The sequence below is a fragment of the Montipora capricornis genome, chromosome 10 (assembly GCF_036669925.1).
Source record: "Montipora capricornis isolate CH-2021 chromosome 10, ASM3666992v2, whole genome shotgun sequence".
Taxonomy (NCBI): Eukaryota; Metazoa; Cnidaria; class Anthozoa; order Scleractinia; family Acroporidae; genus Montipora; species Montipora capricornis.
Genome location: NC_090892.1, coordinates 66,613,647 through 66,632,664, shown reverse-complemented (window position 1 = coordinate 66,632,664; position 19,018 = coordinate 66,613,647). Strand labels below are relative to the sequence as shown.

The 19,018-nt window shown below is 38.1% G+C and overlaps 2 protein-coding genes across 4 annotated transcripts in view; both read left to right on the top strand.

Moving 5' to 3' along the window:
• The window catches only part of LOC138018940 (5-oxoprolinase-like), a 63,587-nt gene extending 59,324 nt beyond the window's left edge, over positions 1 to 4,263 (top strand). For both annotated transcript variants that reach the window (XM_068865616.1, XM_068865615.1), the window contains exons 38-40: positions 39 to 199; positions 2,560 to 2,657; positions 3,188 to 4,263. In XM_068865616.1, coding sequence (XP_068721717.1) covers positions 39 to 199; positions 2,560 to 2,657; positions 3,188 to 3,361 — 433 coding nt within the window. In that variant the 3' untranslated portion in view covers positions 3,362 to 4,263. The remainder of the gene's footprint in view (positions 1 to 38; positions 200 to 2,559; positions 2,658 to 3,187) is intronic.
• Positions 4,264 to 10,281: 6,018 nt separating this feature from the next.
• Positions 10,282 to 19,018, top strand: part of LOC138021324 (G1/S-specific cyclin-E1-like) — a 20,681-nt gene continuing 11,944 nt past the window's right edge. Inside the window, exons 1-3 of one of the 2 annotated variants that reach the window (XM_068868168.1) lie at positions 10,282 to 10,408; positions 10,639 to 10,717; positions 10,791 to 10,850. In XM_068868168.1, coding sequence (XP_068724269.1) covers positions 10,395 to 10,408; positions 10,639 to 10,717; positions 10,791 to 10,850 — 153 coding nt within the window. In that variant the 5' untranslated portion in view covers positions 10,282 to 10,394. The remainder of the gene's footprint in view (positions 10,409 to 10,638; positions 10,718 to 10,790; positions 10,851 to 19,018) is intronic. The other variant, XM_068868169.1, reaches the window with a different exon arrangement.

Sequence of the window (19,018 nt, the reverse complement as noted above, 5' to 3'; positions counted from 1 at the left end):
GTGCTACTGCTTATTTTCCATTGTGGTTGTGTTGTTAGGTTTCCAGTGATTTTGCGCCGTTTTCATCTCAATCCTGGTACGGGAGGTACTGGATTTCACAAGGGAGGTGACGGAGTTGTACGTGAGTTGTTATTCAGAAAGGCCCAAGTACTGTCTGTTCTCAGTGAGAGGCGAGCCTTTAGGCCTTATGGAATGAATGGTATGGTCCTTTTTTTGTTTGTTTGTTTTTCGTAAATCTATTGACAAATTGTTCAAAGGTTCGTCGAATCGTTCGGTTGACTACAAAGCAAATTCGGGATACGTTGATAGTCCTTGTCTCAGCAATAAATTATTATAAGAACCCATAACCCAGAAGGGTAGATCTCTCTCATTTGGACGTGACCCATCAGCTTACTGTTTATTATCTAAATTTAGAGTACGGTTGACTAAATGTGAGAATGATTTACACATATTAGAGTGGTTTTCAATAGCCCTTTTCACGGTTGGCTTTTCTCATTTACATTACAATGTAATCTAACGCGGATGCGAGGCAATTTCGGGTTAAAACTACAAAATAGCCCGAAATTGCCTCACATACGTGCTAGATTATTGCCGGTTTTCACTGTCACACCATCATCAAAACCATTCAATAAATTAAGTCAAGAATCAAAGAGATAAAAGAAGATGAATATTCAAACAGTCTCACAAAGGTTCAGCTCTGTGCGATGTTTCGTGCGGGAATTATTCGCAGAAATGTTTTACTCAAATTTATAAGGCTTTGTATGGAGACGCCATGTTTGTGTCCCTCTCAGGGGCACAAATATGGCAGCCGGGTGCTGACAAAAAAATATGTCATCGAGTTTTGCTATAAAAAGCCAGTAGTCGTCTTCTGAGGGCTCATAAATATCTATATGAGTACTTATTCTCATACAAGGACTGTTCAGATTGCAAAATCTCAGCGGGTAAGTCACTTTTTTAACGTACGTGATAGCATTCTCAACCGCAATTTTAAATTCGTGTCACGCAAAAGCTTAGAAATTCAACCTTGCTTAATCACAAGACGAAAAACCCTATCAAACTGAAATTTTGTCAAAAGACAAGTCTTCAGCTGTTCTAATAACTAACTAAACTAAAATCTCAAAACACTCGATAATTCCTTATTTTTTAGTTTTGATGACGTCACGTGAGAATGGCTGTGTCTCACAAGGACTGGGAACTACCAAGTTCACGAATTTGATTGGCTAAAATCGATATTGACCGCGGTCTAGATTTTCCCATCTAGACCAGCATCTAGACCGGTAATGTTTTGCGGTGAAAAGATGCAAACTAAAATGCAAAAATATTGAGTATTTTCTTCTACCAATATTTATTTATGGAAGTGCCAAACAGCATGATGACAAATAAGACGATGACGAGCAAACTTTGACAGAATTAAGTTCAGCTCATCGCCACTCATCGCCGTTCGCAAGCAAAATGTCAGTTAGTACAAACCACTTACATTAAACGAATTAAATTGTTCTTGTTTGCCATATAATAAACATCTTATTAACCGAACTTAGTCAGTCTGTATGGGAGAATCTTGGTCGTGTGTACAGACCGAACGCACTCATGACCTCGGTCAAGATTCTCCCATACAGACCTCCTGCTCGGTTAATAAGAGCTAAGTAATGCAAATGAGAAAAACTAACCGTAAAATGGGCTATTGAGTGTCGAAAGTATTTAGCGAATTGCTTTGGTTTTGCAATACTTCACTCAGTGATTGGTTCAAAGTTCTCGCCCCACTTTTTCAACCAATCAGAAGTGAAGCCAAAACCAATCGTGGCTCGCGCTTGCACATTTTCCAGCGTTTTGTGTCGGCTACGTGTAATTACTTCGATTTTTGATTGGTTTACTGGATTGTCTCCGTCCTTTGTGATTGGCCAAAGTATTTACTTTTTTTGGTTTTACGATAATTGATTGAAACTGGCTTTAGGCAGCTGCTCTAGGCTCGTGCTGAATGTAAAGTTGTGTATTGTGTAAGAAACACAATATGTCCACGTTTTTTCCCGCAAAAATGTAGCAGTAGCCGTCCTAAAAATAGATAATTAACCGAAAACTGATGGGCCGCATTCCGTCGATCGCAGATTGAGAGTTCTGGATTATGGCCAGCCCTCTCCTCGTCCAACCCGACTAAACCCAAGACTAATCGAGTTTCTTCCGAGATTCAGTTTCTGATAGCTCGTTCCTCGTTAACTTTCGTTAACTGGTCTTTTTTTCGTAAATAAAAAACTTAGGTTTGGCTGGGTAATTAACCCATTTTGATTTGTTTCGCAATCTATGCGATCTATTCGGGGAGAAAAGTTCGCGTTACAAGCCTTTAAGAAACTCTACAGAGAAGGTTAAAAGGAGTAATTTTTTATCACCACGGGAGAAAATGTAACCCGGCACCGGCATGGTCATTTCATTGAAGTCTTCCCTTTAAGTTCCTACTCTCTAGGTTTGCGAATGAAATGAAACAGTGGGCAACTTATGTTTGGTAATTGTTATTGCTAGACGTTTTCCTTTATAGTAGGAAGAAACTAATCGCTTTATTCTTGTTAGGTGGTGAGCCAGGTTCTCCTGGTTTAAATCTGCTGCTTAAGGCGGATGGTCGAATCATTAATTTGGGAGGCAAAGCGTCTGTCAACATTAAACCTGGGGTAAGTCTCTGTGATGACTCTGTAAAGTCGCCCGCAAGCGACGAATCATTGTTGCGGAAGCCAGCGTTTCACCGTTTGCGGCCGCCCTAGGACTAGAGAACTACGCAAATGCAGAGATCTTTTGATGGGACATTTCTTTTAGTTTACTTGTGTAAAATTGCACAGCCGGGTGAAAGGTGATATTTTAAAAATTTTAAGTCTTTTATTGTTTACCTTACATTTTGGAGCTTTTAGTTTTAACCCACTTTGAACGGCAGTGGAAATGAAGATAAGCAGTAATTTCACTATTTCAGAATGTTATTATATTTGAATAATAGTTCGACATTACAATTTTTTTTCGTTGAAGTTTTTCTCGTTTTTCGTTGATATTCTATTTGTTAATAAATTACATTTTGAAGTGTTCATTTGTGAAATAAAATGTACGATTTAGATGAAAGGAGGAGAAATAGACGATTTGTAATGAATTTGTCTGCAAATGAGCCTGTGAGGCAAAGCACACAACGCAGTTAAAAATTTTTCTTTAAATGCAGGACTGTTATCGTGTCCAGACTCCTGGCGGTGGTGGCTATGGGGAAATTCCTGGAGGTCTGCGACCAAAGAATGATGTCGCTGACCCGCCAACGGAAATTGAACAAAACAAACAACAATTCTTTGCAGCCTGTGGAAGCTTACACAACTATAAGATGATGCAGGACTCAGCGTAAACTTCAAGGCTGTCAGAACATAACATAAATTATATTTTCAATAGGTCCTATGAAATAAGGGTGGTTTCTAATAGCTCTAAATTATTTAGAATGTTACAAAAATATCGCTCAAATTACAAATTTGTTGATCGGTAACCGTACCACGAGAAGTTGCTTCCCGTGCTATTTTTCGATGTTTTTTAATTTCGTACCGCATCCACGTCATTGCTTTGCTCAAACAATACAGTTGATATTTATAATGCGGTGTTTTTAAGGCGGGCAATTATTCCTGGTATGGTTAGACGATGTCCTTGGTTGGCCGCTTTTCATCATTTTTAGAATTATTGTCTCTTCTGATAAGTGACCAGCAGATTATTTTGTTTACTTTGGAATGTCGCAAATATCAAAACAAAACTCTTAACCTTTGCTCAGATTATGAATATCGAAGAATATGTTGCCCCGTTGTATGACTAGAAGACCCTCAACAACTTTAATTCCCTTTTTAAACTCCTTTACAAAACAAAGCCGAACGAAAATAGTCTTTGATGGCAATAACCTCCCCCCCCGCTCCCTTCCCGTTCAATGTATCAATAGTGAGGATGTCATTGGGCAACATCCCAGTGCGGTGAACTTTCATGATGTAAGCTTCAAAAATGACTTTAAAGAAAAGACATTACAGATTACACAGATTTAAACTTTAAAGAAAAGATTCAGAAGACTGAGAGACTAAGCTATTATAATTCCTATATCATTAATAGTATTTTCACGAACGTAGTACTCACTTGACACAGTCACTGAAAGGCTAAATGTTTTCAATTCGGTGCTTAGACCTAAATCCGCGGATCTGTAGCCAAACACCTATACGTTTTCACTTAGAGATATAATCTTGTAGTAGGACAATAAATGAATAGCGTACTTCTGAACTGCATATTTACCTTAATTCCCAGTTCGGTATCTGATAACGAAGATTTTCCTTCCGTTCTCGTAATGGTTGGAAACATGCGTTGTGTGAAACGTAAGGAAATGTCGTGGACGGTTATCCAGCGATGGCCGTTTTGATACTAGATACGCTTAATGCGTCTGAACGACTTCGGGCAATTTATTGTATTGCGCCTCCTAGTTCCTCGTTTAAGTAAATTCAATTCAATTTATTTCCTCTTGACGTGGTTACTTAATTCGTCCTGTATAAGGATGGGTGAGAGATGCATTACGCGTCCAGAAGAAGTAAATCCTTTAGTGCGTCTTTCAACACGCAGTGAACGATTTAGTTCGTTCAGACGCATAATGCCTCTCTCTCCCGTCATTACACGGTACGAAATAAAGGACTGACTCGAAGACACTTAACGAAGTCAACCAGATGCATTATGCGTCCTTGGTAGAAAAACAGCCGTTTTTATCCTACTGAGCAGCGATCGACCCTTGCGAGCCCATTCTCGTCACCAGAGCCTTGGTTCGACCCAAGGCTCTGGGAAACTCTATCCAGGAGAACATGCGCCGTAGGGTTCTTATAGCCAAAAACTGGCTATTGGAACTTTACGGCGCCTGCTCACTCCTCGCGCTAACATGAATGCACCAATTAGAGACGCTTTTGATTGTTTTTCACGAAAACCAATGAGAAGACACTTTGTTTCAGGGTTCCCCAGAGCTCTTCTCTCGCTCAGTCAAGAGAAGAGCTCTGGGGTCGAGATTGTTGCGAGCCGAGTACAAGGTTTGGAGCATGCGCTCTTAAAAATAACTCGACCCTCTAACCCAGTCCCCCAGCTACGAACTAAAAAACTCCTTGTCTCAGTAGTACTAGTACTCCAGTCGAACCTTCGCTAGTGTATTAGGGACTAAGCTAAATCGCGAGATTTTTTTAAGGTGCAGACGGCAACCGGAAGTGGGCTGTTTTCCTTTGTAATTTGTATCGGCACTACCACATTTCTATTGCTAAGAATCTTTCTCTATTTGAGTTTATTACTTTTAAAATCTGGGAGAGGCTTCAGCCCTGACTAGCGAAATGTTTGCGATTTGCGTTCTCTCTCTTAGTTCCCTATTCTGGCATGACTGCCAGGCTTTATTCTGAAAGTGACCCTTCGATCGAAATGTACTTTTCTTAGTTCGCGCAAATTTTGAAAGTTTGTTAAGTTTGACCTTTAATTTCGATCCAAAGGTTTTACTTTGTGTACATCTAAGTACTCGCATTCAAAACTGACCTATAGGCCCCAGAGAGCTGGATCGAGGAGACAAAGACGTGGAAGATTCACTCGGGTAAGGACTCAGTGTATTAACTGGGCAAGACACAAGTTTAATGGCCTGAAAGCCAGACTCCAATGCTGCAGTCTGAATCAGTGATGTGCACGTACAGTGCATTCATAGGCGATGGTCTGACGTCATTTTTCCTAGATTCTCTGGCTGTCTTGTCTAATGGGGGACCGTAAAATAACAAACTTTTATTTTTCACTCGAAAGAAAGGCGTAGTTTTCGCCTGACTAGTGATAAACAAATACACTTTTGAAATATGAAGTCAGAAGAAAAAAGAGAGGTGATAACAGTCTGTATATTGTTATCGAAGTCTCACTTAAAATTATCCAAGCAAATTGCGTTTAGGTAAAATCAAACGAACTAATGAAGGTAAACTGATTGACCACCGTAACAAAGATTTCTAATATGACGTTGAGAGAGTTAACCCTTCGTCAGAGCAAATTAAGGAAGTGTGTGTTGTCAGTGGGTTATATACTGACATGAAGGAGCTTTACCATTGCATTGGTGGAGTCATAGTGAGATTAATATACGAATAAATTAATTGAAAGAAAAGCTTTAGTAGATTCCGTAGAGATTGAGAGTGCCAAGTTAAAACATAATTTTTTTGTGAGAGATCTTTGTTTCTTTCTTTTTGTTGCCTTGGTGTAGTGATAGACCACAAATTTCCATGTTATGAGAGGAGGCAAGAAATATTCAGTCCCAAACAAAAGTCATCATCTCGAGGCTCTGGAGACTAAATCGAAGGATTTGTATGAGTTTCTTTCCCAGAGCCTGGAGATGATGCCTTTGGTTTAGGACTAAATTTTAATGTATAAACAGTGGTCTATTGCTATTTTCTCTACGCATCTCGATGATGTTCGCAAAAATGGTCTGCAGTTGTGTATTCCCTGTTTCACCTAAGTAGATATTTGAGCACGTATAACGGTTGGTGATTTTGACAGATAGGATTAATCGTTAGGACAAGTCTCGCATTTGATAGCCTTCCAGGTTGGCTCTCAGATTTAGTGCGGTTCTAAACGATGTTTTTGTCGCGGTTGTAAGGTGGCTGTAGTGAGAATATTGCGGAGAAGTTATACGTTTTTAGAATGACGTTTCAAGCATGTCAAGTGCTAGGTGGTAGTTTGGCCTAAGTGGAATTCGCTCGTTCTTTTTCTCCTGCGAAGTTTGCAGTACCACCTCTCCATTAATCTCTTGGGCACGATTTTTGCATGTGCCTGTTTCTTTTGTAACTAGCCCTTTCATCAGATTGCGTTTTCTGTCGACCATTAGACCATTGGTTGAATGATCGGAAATATAAAGTTTAATAGACCCTTTCACAGGCTGGAGTTGACCTTGCTTTGGTACAAACCTCATTGCTTTTCTTATGCAAATCATTTTTTTGTAATGTTAACGAGTTTTTATTTACGCAAGAAAAGCACTGAGGTTTGTATCAAAGCAAGGTCAACTTCAGCCTCGCATTCATTTATTCAAAGGCCTGGTAACTGTAAAATGGTCTATTCGCAAGGGATTCGTTTGTGCAACAACGTGGTCCTCGTAGTATCGTATGGGATGTGACAAGGATGTGACGAGGCGTGTTTCACTTGGTACGTTGAGCAAAGTCCAAGAAGAAGCCGGAAATCGGCAGTGAACAAAACAGGAGTTGAAAACGCCCAATATAACTGTCATAACTGCAATCAGGATCTGAACCCTTAACGTAACTGTCACCCTTGACTTGTACAACATATGTGAGTGACGCGTACTTAACTAACAATTTTTGGCACGTCTTATCCTTCCAGTGGCAGGCTTGTGTCAAAACGGTTTGACCAAGAAGGCAAGCAGAAGTTGAAGACTCAAATCGTGCAATGAGTTAAGAAGGAAATATTTGAAATGATAAATAGATAGGAATCCGAATGACCTAATCCGGAAGCTTTCTGATCTAATGTTCAGTCGTCTGAAATCATTGCGAGATTTACGTATTTTTTTCATTCTACGTACTATTGCATGAATTCTTCGCCGGCGTTTCCTTTCAAAACACAAATATTTTATTCTCGATGATGGCCCGCTTCTTCCAAAAACGTCTGGCGCACATGCGCAATACCGTGTAAATTCATGTGACAACTTTGTGGACAGGAAATACAATTTCTCCTTGACTGGCGTCCATTTCAAATTTCTCCATATGATAACATTTTGCTATTCATCTACAATTAGTTGGTTAATCCGATTGTTTTAAATGATTTGTTTCTCTTATGTCTAGACACCCAGGCACAATATCTCACCAGTGTGTGTATTGGAAGGAAATGTTGAAAATACTACTTTATTAGTATCTTGATCTAACCAGCGAAAATTCTAGTTGATGAGTGGAAAATCACTAACTTTGAAGCATTGCAACTTTGGTTTAATTTGACTCCTTTTCACAGCGGAAACTTCCTTCTGGAAAAATGTAATGAAATTTTATATCAACGAATTGTAACAAACAAATTATTAAAATTGGCATCACATGTTGGGGGTCGTTGGGATATAATCGGACTTATCGAAGTTCAAAGTCCGTTGAACTCGTTGCATTCTCCGAGATTTTTAGATAGTTTCGACCACTAAGTATTATGGATGGGGACAAAAACCGCCAAATGGTCCACAACAAGTTTGTCAGATCACTTTTTTTTTAAATTGTGAAATGCAACATGATTAAAATAGGGCCAATGTTAACACTGAATATAAGGATTGGTATGGTAACGAATTCAAGACCGGATAATAAAAGGCAAACGTTGTCATTTAAAGATATTTAGAGGTGTCTTAATGAAAGTAACCACCCGGCAAGCGAACGACATGGGAATAAGGGAAGAATTTTCTCATTTCAAAATTTTTGTGAAGCTACTGGAGTTAGTTTCTTGAAACTTTTACATAAATAGATACCTTTTGGGGTAATGATTTCGGGTGTCACAATTCTCTCTGTATTCTGAGAAGGAAGAGGTTTTAAGTCATCAAACTTCGCGATCATTTTTCTTTTTATTATCTTGAAAACATGTTAATTAAAAGACCAGCCTATCAAAACACGCGAATTGCGATTTCGTTTATGTCTTTTCGGGCCCGAAAAGTTTTCGGGACCGAGCCCCAGGCCCAGGTTGCGGGAAGCATGGTTATCTCTAACCCAGCGTTAAATATTATGGAAACCATCAGCGGTTTTCTACCAATCTCTTGCATGAGATTGAGGAAAAAATAGTGAAATATACAAATGCTGGCGGAAGGTAGACAAACAAAAAAAGCTAATGAGAGATCTCAGTTTGTTGTCGTCTTCACAAAAAAAAAAAAAAGAAAAAAAGTAAAAAATACCCAACATTTGGCCACTTTAGTTTTAGGTGAGTGTTTCTTCCGCTGTTGTCCTTGTATATGATGCAAAGGAAAAATTGGAACCGCTGACCTGACCTAAGCTCGTCCTGAAAATTTGATACAGTTGGGTAAATTGAATAGCCCTTGACAAATCCTGAGAGAGCTAAATGATTTCCTGCTTTTGAAGCAGAATTGAAAATAAGAAATAAAAAATCGCGAACTTCATCGGAGTGCACAATGCAAGAAACCCCAACATTTGAATATTCTTGGTCAATATTTGAACACCTTATGGGCATTGCTGCGAAAACTTGAATTCGACCTCAGTCACGTTCGGAGAACTGTATGTCAATCATTCATTGAATTCCGGCAGAATTTTCACCCAGTGAAGTGGTAAGCACATCGAAGAATGCCCTGCGCACCTTCGTTACAGTGAAAGGTTCACGCAATGATCTTAGACATCTTACTTTTGCCCACTACTTCTTTTTTGCGTAAACCTTACAACAATAAGCAATAAAACTACAGCAAACCCTACCACCACCCGCTGAAAATCCTTGTGGGAAACCACAATGACCCACAATGAGGAAATAATAAGTTCGCTGAATAAAAAAAAAAGAAAAAGAAAACATTGCAGAGCAGTATAAGATCTAAGAAAGCTAATCCAATTGTCACCAAAGCACGTAGAACAGTAATAAACGAACAAATACATCAGAATAAAAAAAAAACGGTAGTTTTACACAGATTTGAGACTTGTCAAAATATAGGGGTAATTTGTCTTTCCTGATATGAATCTTTCTTGCCTTTCTTTCATGTTTTTGTAAGATACAATGCGTAATAAGGACTCTATTTTCAGGTGTCCTTTGTTTACTTTAAAAGTAGTATAATTTACATTACCAGCAATAAACTGCTAAAAAATGTTGAACATTTAAAGAAGATTTCGTTATCAGACATTGCAGTAGTTCATCAGTGTATTTTGATTTCAAATAAAAAAAGGAAAAGAAAATCCCAGGTGGTTATTTATTAGCTCTTTAAAAGTGCTGTTCATGAAATCTGAGGCTTTGATGATGTTCATGTGATTCGCGCCTGAAATATTTGGGGTCTCGCGCTTTTCGAAAACTTCGAAATATTTTGAATTCAAAATTTACATTTGATTCTCCTTTTGGTTGCAAACGTTATTACCTAAGTAAGAAAGGTGAAGTGTTGTTGTGTGCTTCGCAAACTGCCATAAAAATAATTAATTAGCGGATCATTGAAAAATGAATATGAAATAAACCCGTGCAATATTCCCGGGAGACAATTTAGCGATAGCTGATTGGCTTAAGTTGTGGCGGGTATTTTTTCAAATATGGCACGTGTAATAAAAATCAAAATGGATATTCGCGCAAAAAGTCAATTCATTCATTTCGATCGGTGACAGGGTCGTGGAGAGGTCTTCGGTAAATTGATCAACCAAACGAGAGAGAGATACGTGTGTTCCTCAGCGCTCATCCATTTTCTATTTAGTCAGTAAATGGCAACTGCAAGGTGATGGTCGTGAAACTTCGACAGTAGCTTACTTATTTTGTAAAATAAATCAAAATGCGAACGCATTGTAAACTTTCGTCCTTGGCATCGATGAATTTATTTGCCTTCGAGGTACCTCTACAAACCTAGAACCGGAAAATCTGTTGAAATCAAGGACTTCATTGTGAGAAATCTGCACTTCTCCTGTAGATATATTGTAATTCTTATGCAGCATGTTGTTTCGTTTGCAGTGACAGTGCAGCGACAGACATTCGGCATTTGAGCTTAGAAGCTTTGAACGTGGACGAAGCAAACACAAAGAAGAGAAAGGCAAGTCGCGCATGATCTTGCACCATAATTGAAAGTATTGCAGGGATTTGATTCCATTGTTTTCCATTTTCAGAAGGATTCGTCTTCAAGAGGTGCAGTAAACAAGAGAACTAGAGCGGGATTACAAGACAAGGTAAGGCAAGCCTTTTCTTTCCCGCCAGACTTAAAACCCTCCCGCCATTTTGAAGTGCCTTTGTTGTTCAGCTTAATAACTCGATTACCTGGCTATGGAAATTTACAAAATAGCAGTACGGTTATTGTTGTCTTTAAAACTTTATTCATCGCCTTGTGCATTAGTACAGTGAAATTCGTAGTTTCAAGGGGCTTTCAGACGTGTTAAGCTTATAATATTCTCTCGATATGTTATGGTTGGAACAACTATCGATCGAACCAACTAAGTTTAAATCTGTGAATCATTACGATATGATTTTCTTGTCCTCTTTTGCCATGTTAGATTATTTTATCGCTGTGGGAAAATCATACTGCATGAGTCCTACAAAACATCGAGAGAGAGACGTTGGGTTTTATACCACCTCTGTGATTGCTAACCTCTTGGTGTGGTCTTCATACATAAGCCCCCCGACCCTTAAAAAAGGGTGGCTTAACTAGGAAATCGTGCTGCGTAACACATCTCTTTCTTTTTAAAACAAGTAAGAGATAGAATTTGACTGAAACAGTCGACCTTGAGAAAGGAAGACCTCTCAATGTTTGGTTTGCATGCCACAAATTAAGTTTAAAAATACACTTGAAAATTACAAATAGAGTCAAGTTTTAAATTGATCCCTCCGAACAAGTATGTAAAGTCGAATAATACGTGTAGACGTTTTGCACGAATTCCCTCAACAAAGCATGATTCCCATAGCTTTCAGTATTAGTTGAAACAGAGTTTTATAAATATATTGCGCTCACTTTAAATTATTAATGATATCTTTTTACTCAATGCTTTCCTCATGAGGTAAGTAATTCTATCTATCTCATGTGCTAAGGGATTGATTTCTAATTATCATATATTTTTCCCTGAAGCTCGTTAAATCAACAGAAGATTGTAGTAATTAATCTTCTGAAGAAGCAATCTTTGTGTACATATGTCACTGCAATTTGCAAATATATTATTCATGTAAATGTAAACATGAAAGTTTAGTAAGGGTGGCTACACAACAGAGTTTAGAGATAATCTTTTTTTTCGTTGCAAAATTTAGACCATGACACAGTGATGAACAAAACGTGGTCGTAGTTGTTTTTAATATTGACAACCATGCAATGCCAAAAATCTTTGTGGAAATGCCACAAATAACAACCCTCAGCAACCACAACAATTTTTCTCTCTCATTCAACATTATACTTAACACACAAATAAATTTTTTTAACACATTCTTTACAATACAAGAATTTGTTTTCTGGTTGAAAGGTTTGCCATTTATTTCATGAAAAACAATGTTTTGTAAAAATAAAACACCCAATCAAGGAGTTTGATCCCTTTACCTAGTAATTTCAACAAAGGAGGACTTATTTTTGCTGTTATTTATTGGTTTAAAAAACAAATTGAGTTTTACCGAAAGGGACGTTTTACGAGAGGATTTTCAATTTAATATAATAATTATTAAATTTAAAATCTTATCTTGCAATTACTGCAGGTCATTCTTTATTACTTATCGTGTTTGTATTTAGTAGTTATTTTTATATAGTGCAGTACTGTGCAAAAGTAAGTTGACAATCTCGACTCAATCCTCAACACTTGATTCTCGCAAAATCACTGACACGAAACATTATCAATTATTCATACTCGATTCAACTTTCGTGAAAGCATTACTCCTCGCTTAAATAACAAAAGGAACTGTTTAATAAGAAAACGAGATAGCAGCCATTGTTCCTGTGTGTCCTCTCTTCAAAACTACAATCTTATAAAAGCAAAACAGTGAGTTTAACCGCACGATAGATTTTATCGTGAATCGAATGTGAATTTGCAATGTAGACGTAGAAAAATATTTGCATACCGCGCGCCCAACCAAGTAATGCAACGATTCATGTATTTTTACATCTCATCTTAAATTCAATGATCTGAAGGAAAATTACATTGATCGTTGAATTTCGGTGCTAAAACAACAAGCGTTGCAAGCGAACCGAGAACAGCATCATTGCAGGCCAGACGAACAAAGTATATGTAGCAAAAGCTGTTCCAACTTCTGATACCTCGAGTTGGGAATTCATATGAGAGAAACATGTTGTCTTTTTCTCTTCTCCTGCCTTTTTGGTAAATAATATTTCCCCAATTAACCTGATCCCAGTGGCTGTTAGTTTTTCTTGTTAGGGAATAAACAAACAAGGCCAAGCAATGAAACTGGGGGACTTGAGCGAGTCATTACGGAATAGATTTACGTTCAAAGAAACAGTTTTTGTAAATCTGAATGTATACAGAGGACATTTGTTTCCAGAAAGGTCTGCTACTGCAGTGTTACTGATGACATTAATCCAGTAAGGTCTACGAACTGTCCAGGGAGTAAACTTGAAATGCCATGGCAGTATACAGTGTCGAAGACTGTTCACACTCCGTGTGATTGTTGAGCATGCTTTGATCATACAGACAAAGGATAAGTATCTCCTCCACAATTGCACAGAATACATGTAGTTTCAGAGACTTTCCTCTCTCAAAATACTGCAGAAGTAATTTTCACTAACAGGGTACATTGTAGGTTACAGCTAAATTGTCGAGCGGATCGCGCTCGATTAAAAGCCTATGGAGTAATCTTGAAATACTACACTGGTCTGATAGTGTCAAAGACTGTTTACAGTCCGTGTGATTGTTGAGTATGCTTCGATCGTACGGCCAAAGAATAATTATCTCCTCCGCAATCGCACAGAATAGTGTCGTTTGTTGTGATTTTTTCCCAATTTCAGCAACCAGATTCGGAAAAGGGCTAAACTTGCTCGGTTTAATACGTTACTCCTGAACAACATTCTCCAAGAAACTTTGGCAGGCTTTTCTTTTATTCATATTCCCAGTTTTGTTTGTGCTGTTAGTCTGTCAAGGAATCAGTCAAGCGACCAGCTCATTAAATTCTCAATTCCTTTGTCTCAATTCTCGATTGTCAGTCCTTGATCCTCAATCCTTGGTCCTTGCGAGGATCAAGTTGAGACTTGAAAGAGACTTCAACTTACTTTTGCACAGTGCTGTAGGTCCACATCAGCCTATGGATGCCTTATTTTTAACCCACTCATCAAATAAAGTATGTATCTATGGTACTTTCTAGTTTTGAACTGTATATCATTTTATCAACCACTTTGATCTTTATAAATTTGAGAAATTGATGTTGAACTGTTCATTTTTGTCAGACATTGATCCAGTTAAAAAAGTTAGCGCCAAAATATAACAAAATATATACAAAACTGTAAGCTTATATTACATGTCCAGGGTCTGGGTGACCCGCTCTTGCAATGCCCGTGTTGAAAGGTATAAAACTACTCAAGCTAGATAGCGCCACTAATCACTGTCCAAAACGTTACTATTGCAGATTCTCTTTAAATTGACTAAAATATCGGGTTGCTGGTCACGGAGAATTTACAAAGCACATTCAACATATCCTCGAAAACCTTGCGTGACCAACCGTTTGTTGTTCATCAAAGTAAGAGTAATGTAAATATTATTCTTGCCGTTTACTACTGCGGTAAAACTTTCCAAGTTGTTTAACAGTAACAAATTACAAAAAGAAAAACATTCCAACTGAAGGAAACCAAACCCCTGAACTAGTAGAAAATTATTTCATCTCAACTGGAAAGATTGTTTTAATGCTCTGGTTAACATTAATTTGATGATTGGTGCACATCGGCGTGGCTTATGCAAATTCATCACAAGTGACGGCCGGCTGCCAATAGAGTTACTCGTGAAAGCGCAATGTGAGCACGGGGACAAATATGGTTCAAACATCAGACTTTGTCAAGTTAAGAATTGTCGTTCTTTAGGCGAAATTTCAAAATTTCCCAAGTTTGTTTCGCTTGCTGGTTTTGCATCTTTATAATTCGTATGCAAACGATGAGCGTTCAGATAATGTAGAGACTTCATTTCTCCACTAATCACAGTCTATTCCTAGATTTGTTTTCCATGGGCAGTCAACATGCTGCAATTGCTATGATTTCGCATAACAATTTATTGCTGATGAAAGACATGAAAAAAGAAACCATTCTTAAATTATTCGTCGGTACGTCAAGTCTCAAAATAGTACCGACAAAGCCTCCGATTGCCGCGCAAGAATGTATCAATTAAAATTGAAATTTGACAAGTTTCACAATAATATGTGGAAGGAATACTGTACTTGCCTTTCACCAAAAGAGCGATGATAAAACGAAGACAATCGCACAAGTTTGAATTTCAAGTCTCCAAATAAAATAAGGTCAGCCTTGGACGAAACAGATACAATCGAACCTTTTTCGAAACCAAACAAATTTCTCTGACGCACACATACAGTATTACAGCTTGGATAACAACGAGTGTTTGGTTGGTTGGATAACACAGCTGTTGCTTACATAGAGGATATTACATGGCCGCGCGGGGATACGAATTTCATCTTCGAGTGCTGAAAGTATCTCTCACGAGTGAGCGATGCGAACGGGTGAGAGATTTTTTCAGCACGAGAAGATAAAATTCGTATCCCCAAGCGGCTGTGTAATGTTCTGTTTATTATATAGACATTGATGAAATGTCTAGATTTAAATCAACTTGTTTTATTCGTTTTCGAAATGATGAAAAAGTGTTCACCAACCACTAAAACACGCATGTTGTGTAACATGAAACAAGATATGAAAGTTATGAAAAACAAATCATGATAATGTAAAATTTGCAATAAAAATGTTAATGTAGTAGAGAAGAATTATATTAAAGCACAAAAGTATCGTACATCGAAGACGAAGCTCGCGTTTTATTGGCTAATCCTGTTCGTTACTATGACGACAGCTATATCCTCACATGTGAAAGATAAAAATGATACGTTTGCTGCGTGCGGTGAAGATATGATTTTTTAGTAAAAGGAGAAATCCTGGTATTTCATCAGTATCTATATAATAAACTGTAGTTAATAACAGTATCTTTGTATCTTTACAGTAAAGAAGTCTTCGGATTTACATTATGTAAAGATAATAAAATTTGAGTCCTTACGGAAATCGCGTACTTTCTCATTTTGATTACGATTTCTTCCTTTAAGAATCGATTCTTCACACCATGAGATCTATTAACTTGACAGTCTTCCGCTTATTTCACAAGTGCAGCAGATCATTGTTCTTTCCCGCGGCAAGCCTCGTCTTTTCTCTCGCGACAAATTTCCCGCAGTAAATTGCACCTCGGTTTTACCGCGGGAAAAAAATTGCATACCTCGGTGGCGTGCGACCACTACCCGCGGCAAAGACGAGGTATTGCCTCTTCCCGAGGGGTCAATACTTCCAGGCGGTACTGTAGGGAGACGTACACATCCACAGATCGACTCTCAACAACATTGGGTATTACGCCTCGCCACTGTTTGCTCAAGGATTCAATGTAGCTAACATTAGCCTCCTTACATTTCAATGTAGCACACGGTTATCGGTCTTTTTCGAAGCACTCCGGACAACAGCAACCGTGTCCGTATGGGTAGTCTGTGGATTGGTCTGTAAGGCAGTCCATGGACATGGTCGGTAGGGGCTTCCACGAACCAGGGGGTCAGTGTTTTCAGGTCACCCGTTTAGCCCAATTGAAGAAGAATACCACACTGTCTATAACCATCATCAAGCAATTTTTAGAGTGTTTTCTTGGTCCAAATTGTTGCCATGGTATTGGGCTGCTCAAAAATCTTTACAACTCAGCTTTTGGAACAATTTACTGATTTGTTTTCTTTCTTTTTAAATAAATGTACTTCAAAAAAATTGATAGCAATTTTATACTACGAGTTAACTTAGTCAGGTGTTTCAGTATAGTTTATATAAAGAGCACCGCTTACCTTAAGTGTGTGCATGTACTTTTAAATTTGCCAATTGATTAGAGTGCATAGAGTATTAGGCAGGGGTTTCATTAAGGTTTGAAGCAGGGGGGCACATGGTTTAAAACCAGGGCAAATAATTGGAAGGCCCACAGGGCATATGCTTCCCCAGAAAATTTTGAAATTCTTAAGTTGCAGAGATGTGTTTTCCTGCATTCTGAAGTGCAAAGCAAATGTTCTTCAACCACAGAAATTAATCACACCTTTTTTTAGACAATTTAATAATTTGATACCAGTATCCACAAGAAAATTAATTCATTTACATGACACAAAAAAGTGCACTCACATCATGGCCTTTTCTCAGCTGTTGGCAATTCAGCTCACAAAGAAAAATAATTGGCAGTCTACTGCAATCTTTTTTGGGACATTGCAGATGGTTTTTTATTGAGAGCAATTCTTTTTGCAGTGTTATGGCATGATTTGCTCTGAGTTGAATTGAACACAGCATATGAAATTTTGACAACAGAAAACATCAAGAAAAGGACAAAACTGTATTTTTAATCAATCTTTGCGACGGTGTTAAAAAACAGCGGGCCAAAATCGTGTCCACCGCTGGTCAGTTTGCCTGCATTGCCCGGCCCTTAATGAAACCCCTGATTAAGTTTCTTAGTTTTGAAATAAAGACATAAAAAACATGCATCCTTTGTACATGTGAATTTTTTTTGTTTTTTTGAGCAGCATAAATTGTGATTTCAGTGTTTTGTTTTTTCAATGGGTCATTGGTTAATCATTCCAATCTTTCATTCATAAATGGGCTTGTTGGTTTGTTCTGGTATTCTGTATGGAATACTGTCTCATTGCAGTTCAAACTTTACTGAACACAACAGACTAGTTAGGATTCCATTCTTCCTTTCATGAAAACAGCTCCAGGGTTTTATCATCACATCCCATAATATTCCTTTAATACTTATATTTCCAGTACTTAATTACAGGTACAGTATCATAGATTTCCCATGCAGTTGCCATTATCTTCTACTTGCAATCTTGACTGTTTCTGTCTGTGATCATGGGCAATGTCTCCTACTGGTGCATGTTCCATAATCAAAGCTTGCTTAATAGTCTTGTGTATGAAAAGGGCATTACTGAACACACTGAAACAGCCAAACAAAACCCTAAAACACCACAGATGATCCCACCATACACTGAATACTATGTAACCAATTAAGGTTGGATTTGAGATTAAATATCATTTTAAGGCCAAATTAGGCCTAAAACGTTTTTCTCCTAATTCATTGAGATTAAGATTAGGATTCAGATTAAGACTGAGATTAGGAGCAATAACTTATTAGGCCTAAAACTGTTTAATCTCAAATCCAACCTTTGTCGGTTAGTATTCAGTGTATAGTGGGGTCATACATGGTGTTTTGGTGCTCTGTTTCGTTGTTTGGTAATGTCCATATGAAAAGTTGATTGCATAGGAAGCTTATGTTTGCCTACTTTGATGGTTGCTTGCATCTTGGACAGCTAGTAAAATAATTGTGACGTTAGCTCTCTGTTGGACAACGGATGCATGCGTTGTTATTGCTGTTCATCTATGTAGTCAGTTATTAGATAATAATTTTATTATCAGGTCATAATATTATGACAGCTTTTATCAACAAATTAGTTCTTAGATTTTATTTTAACTTTATTTTCTTAACTTTACTAAATCTTAGTTGAAAAGATTTTACCTTATATTGCAGTCTTCCCAATCAGTAGAGCACCTGTGCTTGGCAATTAAGACTTCAGACTTAAATAAAGTTGTCATTCATTCATTCATTTATTATGATATTTTAGTATAAAATTAAAGTTATTGTTTAGGAGCGATAACCTTTGAGCCCTCGGTCTCAGTGCTCCGCTCCTATCACGTGGTGGCCTCTTTTGCAACCACATGTTCTGTAATCTGAAGGCATTTCATTTCTGCCTTCGTTGCGTGGAGTAATTCCTATTATCAGAGGTTATCCCTCCCCCCCTATGTACTGCATGTTTTTTCTTACTCTGGTCTCTGATTGTATCTCTTGCTGTAAGATTCTTACAAGGTTTGCAGCACAGGCATGAGGCACCCCCTCGGTGTGGCGACATGTGCCAAGGCCCCTCATCCAGTCCCTCCAGTCGGTGGTTTCATCCGAGCCTTGCTGGCATATTCCCAGGGCTCGACATTGCGACTCACTGGTCGCCAATGCGACCAAAAATCAAGCGTTGGCGACTAGATTTTTAGAGCTAGTCGCCAGTGGGCGACTAACCTTCACCTTTTTCCTTCATCCTTTTAACCTCAAAGGCAAATCAACCGTAGTTTTGGATAAAATGCACGATTTATGCGCAC